This window comes from Anopheles coustani, chromosome 3 (genome assembly GCF_943734705.1).
Source record: "Anopheles coustani chromosome 3, idAnoCousDA_361_x.2, whole genome shotgun sequence".
In the NCBI taxonomy this organism is placed as follows: Eukaryota; Metazoa; Arthropoda; class Insecta; order Diptera; family Culicidae; genus Anopheles; species Anopheles coustani.
Window position 1 is genome coordinate 26,636,605 of NC_071288.1, and position 10,856 is coordinate 26,647,460.

The window sequence follows — 10,856 nt, forward strand, 5'->3', positions numbered from 1 at the left end:
GCCATTGACTGGCTAGGGTTTTATTTTCAGATGCCGAAGCCGCCATGCGTGCATGAAAACAGGTGATATTTGAAGGAAATGTTTTCCCTTGGTTGTTGGGTTCAAGTTCATCGTACAATCGTTGGGTATATTAGTTCAAATAATATATTTATTGTTTTATTTTCAACGTCCTTATGGTTTGTCATTTTGATTCCGTAATGTTTATAATGTTGATTTTTTTGCTTATTTGTTGGACTTCCACTACGACAGGCAGATTGTAAAAATCGAGATACTCATACACGTATCCACTTGTGCGCATAGATCCGTTTAAGTTGTATAAATGCTTGGTTTGATTATCGTTAATGTTGATTTACAGTAACAGTACTGTAACATGGATCCACGTCCATATCGTCCAATATACTTTTTAAATATTGCATAATTTTTCCACACTTTGGCGTCAATGCGTACATTAATGTTTCTTAACTTCTTGGAAATAGCTTGATAACTTTAATTTCTTGTTTGGGGTTTTTTGATTTTCTCTTGGAGTTTCGATTGGGAGTTTGAGCCTTTCGACTGTTACGTTAAGCTGGTCTGTTCTACTACTAGCGCTAGTAAATTTTACTTAAAATATGTCATTACTGAGACAAACACCACATACATACACTTGTAATACAAGAAGACGTCGAATAATTTTAAGAAAGCTTTTAATTTATATTGCTTTCATTTAAAGAGTATTGAGTTTCAAATGTTTTGTTTTACGCTTCAGCTTCCGCTTTGTACACGATAGTTTATCAATTGGCGAATTTTGTAAGCACGCTAGTAAAGTGTATAGATTATTGTATCAGTTTATTGCACACTTATAGGCGCACGTTAAGCTACTGGTAGCACTACGAATATCCTGTACTTTCAAACTCACGTTAGCTTGGCTTATATATTTTGTGTTGCCTTCCGTTAAATAATTTCTAGTCATATTACATATAGTTTTAGTGACCCGTTTTCCGTAATTTTCGTACTGCCAAAGGTACTTATACTTTTGAAGTGCCGTACTCAATGCAACTCATAACGAGATGGCGTATTATTTTCCAATAGTGAAGCTCGTTTAAGCCCGCCTAAGAACCCCCGTCCATATGCTTGGCCGCATTTTGGCCATCTTTTTGTCAAATTGTTCTGCCTTGCGTTCAGTTATCATACTGGTACAGTTTGTACTTTTCAGCACATGCACGCATCAACCGAGATGAACAAGACCACCGAAAAGTATAATGACAACAGAAGCAGCCTACCGGCCGCATGTGGCGACTTATGGAAACACGTAAAAAACTCTTTACTGATAAGAATCAAGGTTCCGCTTCGTGTACTTCAAAGAATGGTCCCCATAGGAGTATTGCATCTTTTTTGTTCGCGTGAACAAACCATTCGCCTATCGTTGGAGGAACAAAATCGATTTAATTTTCAATCCTTGCCCTTCGCGGAACGAATAATAGTTTCCGAGTGTGCGATTCCCACTCATACATCCTTCCCCGCCGTGCCCAAAGGCCTGTTACCATTGTCATTGCCATTGCCGGCGGGTCGATTGTATCATCTGTTAGCAGCATCGCGCGCGTTTGGGCGAGTGCTGGAAAATACGTCCATTGACCTATTTTTAGTAGTCCTCCATCGATCAACGGGCGAAACGACGTGCGAAACGTTTTGGTTGCGGTGGGTGGGTGGAATGGTACGTTGTCCTACACTCCCGTAGCAAGCTTCCGGAGCATGATGAGGCGAGATTGATCTATCTTCTCTGTCGGCCTTCCATTTTCCAGCTTCACTTGGGCATCCTCCTTTTCCCTCAGCTCATTTGCATGCTTTCTTTTTTCTCATAGTCTTCACTATGCACTAATCCTTTTTTCTGCCTTTAGCTTGGCAACGCGTACCCGGCCATCAGCTTGCGGTGGCCGATGGTTATAAATAACTCAAAGCACCGTGACGCAAATGGGACAACTAATAGATATCATAATAAATGATGATGACAATAAATACTGAATGAAGCGTACCCATGTTTCCATTGTCTTTGGTTGTCGGCTGGCGTCAGTGGGACTAGGTTTATATCCAAAGTTTTGCCATCGTGTTTACACCGTTACCTGGACGTTCTGAACCACGGTTGAATATTCCGTTTTCGAGGGAACGAGATAAAACGCTGGGAAAATTTCAGCACCGCATGGACATTTAGTCGCTGGAAGGATAAAGTATAAAGGGAGAGAGTGAGAGAACGTGGAAGAATTGAGTGGTCATCGATTAAACATGCAATTATCAGCGACTTACCCATAACCCAGTTAAAGCTTCCCAGCTTGACGGTACATTTCGGGCAGTACAAGCGTCCCTGTGTATTACGGTAGATATCCGTCATCCAGGCGAGTGGTTCGATGAAGAAAATTTTGCTGCACATCGCAGTATCCTTCTCGGACGAACGGTTGCTATGCTCGCTACTGATCGAACTACGACGTAGCTGCTCCGTTAGGTCATTCATCCCAGCAGCCGGTGAATCCGAAGGCATGCTATTTTCTGCTGCCCCTTCCGCTCCATTCGAATCCACCGCTTCGTCGGTGCCCACCTCCTCCAGCGTGGCTTCCGGTTCGCGTCCAACTTTTGCCGGCGATTGGGCCACCATGGCTGCCTTTGGTTTGTGCAGAAGCAGATTGCTTCTGGTAGCAACGACACGGCGGCACTTGCGACACCGGTACACGTACGGTTCCGGTGATTCCTGCGTGACACCCGGATCCGCCTTTACCACGTCCATGCACTCCGTGGGAAGCCGTTTGGCTTTGCGTACATTATCACCGGCCAACCGCAATCGGAACAGCTTGTACCGTTCGTTGGTCCGATCGATCCGGTATGCCATACGGGCGTACAGCTTCAGCTGATTCACGAAGCCCGGGTTGGGCATCACGAAGCGCCGTTTCGCCTTGACGCGCTGAAAGGCGGCTTCATACCCGAGACGATACTTTTCCATCAGATACGCGATCACAATCGTTGCACTACGGCTTACTCCAAAGTAGCAATGCACCAGCACGTGCCGGCCCTCGGCCAGGCTGTCCCCTATGAAGCGATTGGTGTCCTCAAAGTGGCGTATCAGATCCTCCCGGGGGACATCCGCCGCTTGGATATGGCGAACGCGCAGATTCGGGTGGTCCGTGATGTGCACCGGCAGGGGAACGGAATCGATGGACAAGATGCTCTGTATGGCGTGGGCTTTGAGCGTGCCAACGTCGGCCGCAGCCGAAGCATTACCCAACCACAGTCCGGGCTCGATTTCGTCCAGGCTAATGGGACCCGCGTCCAGGTCTTCCCGCGTTAGCACGGCCGCCGGGTCCTTGGCGCGCTTAACACTGGGGACTACCTTCGTCACGACCGCGATGCCCTCGTTCATGGACATGCTTCTGCTCTGACCTATCTTGAACGACTGCCGCTGATGTTCACCGAAAGGTAACCAAGATGACAGCGCTACGCTGGGCACTGGCGCACTGATGACTAGATTCCTCTTGAAAGCAACGATAATATGAATTCCTGAGTACTAGGATGACCTCGTTGAGGCAGAGCAGCTGGCCAGAACTAACAGAACTGTTCGACGAAGTGAGCACGCTCTATGTAATTAGAAGAGAAACCACTTTCAAATCGTTTGCTGACCACGTTACCAGATGGCTTGAATGGCACTTCAAGGGAGAAGTAAGCACTTGGCTAGAATTTGATTACACTATTCTTTCTTTTACTTTTCCAGCTGCCTCTTTAGTATGCAGATGCTGGGAGTAGTTGCAAATACCAACAAGTGCCGAGCGTGCTGAACGTTTGTTTTGTTTACTTTTGCTGTGGTCGCGAGAAAATCGATGCAAGGTTTAGCGTTTGACGTTTGGCTGGTGTTTGAAGCGCGGGAAAAAGTCCAATGTTATTACTCACCAGTTCACGATAAAAAGGTAGAATTTGTTGAAAAATATTGATATTCGATAAACAAACTAATCAAAAATTAAATAATCATTCGATTGTGTTTGCTATGTTCCAGCGAAAGCGAAAGCGTAAGAAAACATACGATAGCGAAACATGAAAGTTGTAGCATTGGAGAAGGTGTGCCTAAACATCGCGGCGATAGAAGCTTCCCGAAAAGCCCAGAACAACATTAATGTCAAAACTCTACGGAAAGTTTGATTCATTCAAGACAAAACGTGAAACGGAACAGATAGAAAAGGGCGTGCAAAGTGTCTAACTAGGAATCACATTTTGTTTCTTTGACTACTTGCAATCTAGTTCGTTCTATCCAACACAGTGCACGACTATTTTACAGCCAGCAATGTCTCGTGAAGCGATTGAGAATGTAAGTACGGGGTGTGTCTAGTGAAAAATGCCGAATGTGCTACTATTGTTGTGCGTTTCTCCTTTGTCTCGATAGTTGACGCTGGATCTGGAGGAGATGCGAAAGTTGGCCGGAACTGCGCAGAGAAGCCGGGTGCAACAGATGCTCGCGATAGATATACGCAAGCTGGAAACGGATATCCAGCGCCAGCGGGATCTTATGGCCGCCCAGGCCAGCAGCGAGCAGAGCGTAACGCGCCCGGTACAGACCCCGGTGTCCGCGCCGGGTGACATTAGACGGTACCAGGTGGAGCTGAAGGAATACGCATGGGATCAGAGCGATAAGTTTATCAAAATATTCGTCACCGTTAACGGCGTGCAGCAGGTGCCGGAAGATAACGTGAACGTCGAGTTCACAGAAAACTCCTTCCAGCTGGTTATCAGCGATCTTAACAATAAGGATTACATTTTCGTGGTAAACAATCTGCTCAATCCGATCGATTCGGAAAAGAGCTACCGCCGCGTAAAGTCCGACATGGTGGCGATCTATTTGGCGAAACAGAGCACGACCAAGTGGGCACACCTGACGTTGACGGCGAAGCGCCTGCAAGATCTTAAAGACGAGCGAATGTCGGACGGAAAGAAGGGGGCTTCCGATGATCCATCATCCGGACTGATGAACATCATGCAGCAGTTGTACGATTCGGGAGATCCGGAAACGAAGCGTATGATTAACAAGGCTTGGCACGAATCGCAAAACAAGCAGAAGACTGCACCTCTGGAGTGAAATCAACTGTACGGGAAGGGCAGCCTGACGAGAATTATAAGTCTGTAGTGTGCTACATGTTTTGCTCCATTTCATACTGGTTAATAATTAATGGCCAATGCGTAATATTCCTAAGTCAACGTAAAATAAAACCTTTAAATACAACATAAAAACAAAGTAGCTTGTGAGTATAGAGTTTAAAAAAAAAAAGATCAAAGTAAACATTCATGTGGCGGACGGTGCGTTTGCTCAGAAACGTTAGGATTACCTTTTGGAAAAGTCGTGTTAAAATTTAAAGTATAAAAATGGCCAACGAAGAAAACGGAAACAATTTAGCCGAGGTTCAAAACGGAGAAGAAATAGTTGAACCAGTTGTATCGAAAATGTCCGAGCTCTCCGGACGCTTCGTGCCAAAACTGTCGACCATTCTAGAGGAAGAAACTGTCCCTGATGGTTACAGAGCCAATGAACGTTTTGAATTACTGTCCCGACCGAAGACACATCATTTGCAAGAAACGTTGTCGAAGTATGGACAACATTTCAAATCAAAAGACGTCCAGCGTATCCAAATGCAGATTCGTGAGCGAAGGTAGGTGTTTTAAGTCGATCTCACATTGGTATTTGATAAAGAAATGATTGATTTCGCAGAGGGACGATTCCAATGCAGAAACAGGCTATTGAAGAAGCCGGTGTTAAAAGAGGATCATCGAAATCCCACGAGATTTACCAAAAACTTCAAGCTAAGCTCCGAAGAGTTGCTTTCGACGCGTTGACTAATAAGATGTTTGAGAAATTACCTGAATTAATACTTTCGATGGAACGGCAGGCTTCAGAACCACTGCCATCCGATACAAAATGCCTGTTGGAAACTCTACGAAGTACATTGATTTATCGACTGGGTGAACCGATGAACGACCATGAGGACAGAATGTTTCAGCATATTTGCTTTGGGCTTACAAAATTTGTGGAAAACATTATTGAGAGTGTTCGTCAAAACCAGCCACAGGTGGAAACAGAAAGCAAAACTTGTTAATAAAAGCCATGAAAAATAACATGTATTTGTAGCAAAATTTTCTAGGCAAAATATTTGTAAAATAAACTCGTAATGTTGAAATTTGAATGCATAAATTAATAGTTTCTCGATGTTTCCATAATCTACAACGGGTCTTTTAAAAGTGAATATTGCAGTTTCTTGTAGTTTTCCAGTGCGCATCAAAGTACCCTGTTGATGTTGTTTGTTTACAGTTTTCATTAAAAGTCTTGCTTCCAAACTGAGAAGATCGCCGGAAAAGCGCTCGGATGCTGTACGATCGATTGAACAACCATTTTATTGCGTGTGTAGTGTTTAGTGAATATTTGTTTACGTGTTGAATTGTTCCCAACCTGGTAGGGGGTAAAGTTGTTTAAAAATGGAAGCTGGGGAATCATACACAGACGTCGAGAACGAGAATGCTGAGTCTGAGTCAGTAGATGATTTTTCCGTCAGTGAAGATGAATGGATGCCAGATAAACTGGAATCCCCACAAGCAGCTAAAAAAGGTCTAGCGGATAAACCCAGTAAAAAACGGACAAAGAAACCGTAAGTGTAATGAGGGCCAGTGTTTTGATTATTGCACAATAACCTGTAACCATAATGTGTGTTTTTGCAGGACAATCCCTCTCAAACCGGCACGAATATCGAGGAGGATCGCTGCGAAAAATGGCATCACACTACCCGAGGAGACGGAGAATGAAGCTAAAGAACAACTATCAACAATCGTTGCTTCTTCGAGCGAGGACGACTCCGACAGCGAGGGCGGGAAGAAACCACCCAAGAAATCAAAGCGAAAGACTGCCCGTACAAATGCACCTGCCAAACGAAAACCTGCCAAGCGCAAAAAGGACCAAGTTGAGATCGACGAGGAACCGATCAAGTTAACCACCTTTACCGTTGAACAGCTGTACCGTAAATATCGGCCAGATCTAGCGCATCCTCTACCACAGTCGGATAAACCCGGTCCTTCCAAACAATTGAGTTTAAAGAGAAGCGACGATAATGGTGATAACAGGGATTCGGAAAGTAGTGGGGATGATTATCTCGTAGACCCTAGCGAGTTGGATCTCGATTCGGAGTTCTTCCGCCCAACGGAGCAGGAAAGCGAGCAGCGGAAAGCGGTGGATTTGTTTTTCGACTGTAATGCCGGCGTCGAGTTGACGGACTCGGAAGATGACAATGAAACGGCGGAAGCGATGGTAGTCGGCACGGCAAGGGACAACCAACAGCTCTCTACCGACGTGGAGATGGGCAAGAAACTGATTCAGCAGATTAATCAGTCCAGTGAAGCGTTTGTGCAAATGATGCGGCTTGCCGAAGCTGCCACATCAGTCGTCGCAAAACCGTCCGGTTCCTCGAAAGACGCAACAACGAGCAGAGAAAATGGAAAGCCCTCGTCGAGTAGTTCTCCGGAGGACATCGATCGACTTTTAGTGACGGGAGAGAAGATACCTAATCGTGGTGGGAAATCGCTTACCACAGGATTTGGTCGACAAGACTTTGTGGCAGTGCCGCCAAGCAAGGCGACGGTAGCTTCCGATGCTCCGAAGGATGTCGAAATAACGCTAAAGCTAGGTCCGGAAATTGGTAGCAAAGGACGCCCCCAGAAACATACCTTCGATGTCCTGACGGCATTGAAAAGGTTCATGAATCGCGAAAAACGCAACAGTCAGATCAACCTGCATAAAACGTCCCTTCTCTGCTGGATCGGTCACGGGACGTACGTGAACAACGAGCTCCGGAAACCATCGTTGATGCAGTTTGCCCGTAAAAAACTGCTCCCCGGCGCGATGGGTCAAACGAGCAAAGTGTCCCGGCCGAATGGGCTCACTAATTTACGTTACTTTCAGGAGATAACACGATACTACCGGCGCACAATCATGCTGAAAGATGATACGATGTTCTACCGCCAGCGGCGTCATCCGTTGTTGGGCAAGTTTCTCATATTTGCCATCGCCAAGAAGGCCGCTTACTGCAAACGGGACTACATTCTCCTCTTCGTGCTGCTGCTGCGTACCCTCGGCGTCCACTGTCGGTTAGTGATTTCGCCGGCCGTACCCCCGAAGCAAATTCCGACCGAACAGTTGTACAAAATGAACCCCCGTACGCCGCGCGAGATGGCAATGGAGCGTCAGCTGTTGCAAGACTTCCGACAGGCACCGCGCGAAAGTATGGTGTACGCGGCGAAGGAAAAACTGCTTGCCCTTATCACGAAACAAAAGGCCACCGCTATGGGCAGGGGCAAGCGGAAGTTGGGCGGATTTACCGTACCGCAGCTCGACGGAGGAGCCGACGAGATGGTCCCACCGAGGGAGAAAAAGCTAAAGCTAATGTCGGCATCGTTTCTGAAGGCGGAATCGAATCGAAAGCAGGACGAAGTTCCATCGTCCACCGCGAGCATAGGTGACGTGGACGATATCGACGACGAGGTTCGGCGACGTCGGGAACGAATACTGGCTGCGTATCGGGCGAGGGCGGAAAAATTTGGGCGCAAAAAAAAGTCCGAGAATGCCCGGAGCGGTGTGGAAACGAAAAAGAAGGGAACCTCAAAGTCGCCTGGAGTCGATTATTGGGTTGAAGTGTTCTGCGAACACGAAGACAAATGGATTACAATTGATGTGTTAAATGGTAGCGTTTATAAACTCGAGGACATCGTGGTAGGTAACTTTTAAATCGTTTTATTTCAATATAATATTGAACTAAGGATGGTCCGTTTGTGTTGAAACAATTTTAGAAACAAGCAACTCAACCGATCGTCTATGTGCTGGCCTGGAACAACGAGGGCTCGATAAAGGATGTGTCCCCTCGGTACATCTCCCGGTTCGGCAGCAAAAAGAGTAAGCTACGAGTAGAAGACGAGTGGCTCGAGCGGGCATTGCGTCCTTACCGGGGAAAGCGCACCAAGCGCGACATCATTGAGGACATTAAGTTCGATCGGCTACTGAACAAACGGCCCTTCCCGGAGCAGATCAGTGAATATAAAAACCACCCGCGGTACGCCATAGAGCGGTATCTGCTGCGAAACGAAGCAATCTACCCTCCCGATGCGCCCATCGTTGGCCGCATCCGGGAGGAACCAATATTCCTGCGGGACTGTGTGCATACGTTACACTCGCGCGAATCCTGGCTGCGCCAGGCAAAGACCGTCCGAATGCACGAACAACCGTACAAGGTGGTGAAGGCGAAAGCAAAATACGATCGGTTCACCGGAACGGCCATCACCGGCCAGACGATGGAACTGTTTGGATCCTGGCAGGTGCAGGACTACGAGCCACCCGTTGCCCAGGATGGACGTGTGCCGCGCAGTGCGTACGGGAATGTGGATCTGTTTCAACCGTGCATGCTACCGAAGGGCACTGTCCATCTGCAGCTGCCGGGGCTGAATCGGATCTGCCGGCGGTTACGGATCGACTGTGCGCAGGCCATCACGGGGTTCGAGTACCGCAATGGAAGCTGCCAGGCCGTGTACGATGGGTACGTGGTTTGCGAGGAGTTCCGTGATCAGGTGCTGGACGAGTGGTATCAGGAGCAGGTGGAGCTGGACCGCAAAGACGACGAACGGCGCCGAAAGCGGATCTATGGGAATTGGAAACGGTTGATAATGGGATTGTGCATAAGGAAGAAGCTAAAAGATCGATACAACTTCGATAACCTGTAAACATAGTTGGTAACCATAGAAATTAATTCATCGGAATATTGCAAGGATGGATTCAACATTGAAATGAAACATTTCAATGGAGGCGCCTGGTGTATGAAATATTTCCTACGATAGCCTGACATGGAAAACCTTTTTGTTGTTTGTACATATAATAATAGTAAGAGTGCATCGAAAGCATGTTTATTCCGATCTTTTGTCATCCGGTATTATTCTAGAAAAAAAACCACCGTGTATTACTCTGCTATCGAAACAATCGCACAGCCCGAGTTTGTAATTTAATGTTATCAATAAAGAATCGTCACGTTTTGGATTACCGTAAGATTCCTACCATGTTGAGCGTTTCGTTTTCTGGTGATTCTCCGAAACGAAATTCGATATCGAATTCACCGTCTCCTTCTCTCCACCTACGTTCGAGTTCTGTTCCTGATGGATACCCGTAATAGGAGTAGACGTCCTAATGGCCTTATCACACTGGTCACCAATGGTGGCATGGAAAAAGCACTGGATTGTCAAACGACCATCGAAAACGAATGACATTGGAGTGGCTGGGGGTCCGTTGGTGAATGAGCTTGCCCGTATCACCGAGCTGTCATTGTGTGGAGTTTGGTGTATCTGGCATGTTAAGCTTGATTTGAAAGTGATTCATGTTTTTTAATTTTGTTAATAATCAATTATAAGCATAATAAGATTATAAAATTTCGGTATTTTGATCTTAAACTGCCGAAAACCGCATGAACCGAAAGTGAATTATATAAACTCCCACTCCCAGGTGGCCTGCCTTATCACACTACCAAGACGCACCAGTATGTCAAACTGGATGCCAAAACCAAATTTTGACAGTTCGGTGGCTTTGCAAAGCCACCATTGGTGACCAGTGTGATAAGGCCATAAGGTAAGTTCCAGTGTCTACCATAGGTACGATAAATTGCGTCCACAGCCGTTTCCAAAGTCAGTCAGGTGGAATGTCTAGCCGCGGGTTTTTGGTACGGATTGCCGGTATCTGCTTGCCAGCCTTTCTTTTTCCAGGAAACGAAACCGATTCGTAGCTTTAGTGCATAAATCAATGGAACGGTGCGAATAGTTGGCCTTATTTATTATTTAAG

At 46.4% G+C, this 10,856-nt stretch overlaps 4 protein-coding genes across 4 annotated transcripts; 3 read left to right on the forward strand and 1 right to left on the reverse strand.

The window, feature by feature from the left end:
- Positions 1-23: 23 nt before the first annotated feature.
- On the reverse strand, positions 24-3,724 carry LOC131270674 (dual specificity protein phosphatase MPK-4). The gene is made up of 2 exons (XM_058272453.1): positions 2,278-3,724; positions 24-2,188 (listed from the first exon to the last, which is right to left on the reverse strand). Exons 1-2 carry the CDS (start codon positions 3,386-3,388, stop codon positions 2,085-2,087), a joined length of 1,215 nt encoding a protein of 404 aa, XP_058128436.1. The 5' UTR covers positions 3,389-3,724; the 3' UTR covers positions 24-2,084.
- A 424-nt stretch (positions 3,725-4,148) lies between these two features.
- On the forward strand, positions 4,149-5,237 carry LOC131271797 (calcyclin-binding protein). The gene is made up of 2 exons (XM_058273342.1): positions 4,149-4,318; positions 4,394-5,237. Exons 1-2 carry the CDS (start codon positions 4,295-4,297, stop codon positions 5,081-5,083), a joined length of 714 nt encoding a protein of 237 aa, XP_058129325.1. The 5' UTR covers positions 4,149-4,294; the 3' UTR covers positions 5,084-5,237.
- A 130-nt stretch (positions 5,238-5,367) lies between these two features.
- LOC131271798 (uncharacterized) lies at positions 5,368-6,129 on the forward strand. Its single transcript, XM_058273343.1, has 2 exons — positions 5,368-5,651; positions 5,711-6,129. The coding sequence occupies exons 1-2, from the start codon at positions 5,368-5,370 to the stop codon at positions 6,093-6,095; spliced, it is 669 nt and encodes a 222-aa protein (XP_058129326.1). The 3' UTR covers positions 6,096-6,129.
- Positions 6,130-6,349: 220 nt separating this feature from the next.
- LOC131271299 (DNA repair protein complementing XP-C cells homolog) lies at positions 6,350-10,072 on the forward strand. Its single transcript, XM_058272704.1, has 3 exons — positions 6,350-6,641; positions 6,712-8,752; positions 8,830-10,072. The coding sequence occupies exons 1-3, from the start codon at positions 6,472-6,474 to the stop codon at positions 9,751-9,753; spliced, it is 3,135 nt and encodes a 1,044-aa protein (XP_058128687.1). The 5' UTR covers positions 6,350-6,471; the 3' UTR covers positions 9,754-10,072.
- The last annotated feature ends 784 nt before the right edge of the window (positions 10,073-10,856 follow it).

What these genes read in the sequence shown, in the direction of transcription:
- LOC131270674 (XM_058272453.1), bottom strand. Translation starts at nt 3,388, where the DNA reads ATGTCCATGAACGAGGGCATCGCGGTCGTGACGAAGGTAGTCCCCAGT. An exon ending in AAGCTTTAACTGGGTTATGG is followed by an intron (nt 2,189 to 2,277) that starts GTAAGTCGCTGA and finishes TTATCCTTCCAG; the next exon opens with CGACTAAATGTCCATGCGGT.
- LOC131271797 (XM_058273342.1), top strand. Translation starts at nt 4,295, where the DNA reads ATGTCTCGTGAAGCGATTGAGAAT. An exon ending in CTCGTGAAGCGATTGAGAAT is followed by an intron (nt 4,319 to 4,393) that starts GTAAGTACGGGG and finishes TTGTCTCGATAG; the next exon opens with TTGACGCTGGATCTGGAGGA.
- LOC131271798 (XM_058273343.1), top strand. Translation starts at nt 5,368, where the DNA reads ATGGCCAACGAAGAAAACGGAAACAATTTAGCCGAGGTTCAAAACGGA. An exon ending in ATGCAGATTCGTGAGCGAAG is followed by an intron (nt 5,652 to 5,710) that starts GTAGGTGTTTTA and finishes TTGATTTCGCAG; the next exon opens with AGGGACGATTCCAATGCAGA.
- LOC131271299 (XM_058272704.1), top strand. Translation starts at nt 6,472, where the DNA reads ATGGAAGCTGGGGAATCATACACAGACGTCGAGAACGAGAATGCTGAG. An exon ending in AAAAAACGGACAAAGAAACC is followed by an intron (nt 6,642 to 6,711) that starts GTAAGTGTAATG and finishes GTGTTTTTGCAG; the next exon opens with GACAATCCCTCTCAAACCGG. An exon ending in ATAAACTCGAGGACATCGTG is followed by an intron (nt 8,753 to 8,829) that starts GTAGGTAACTTT and finishes AAACAATTTTAG; the next exon opens with AAACAAGCAACTCAACCGAT.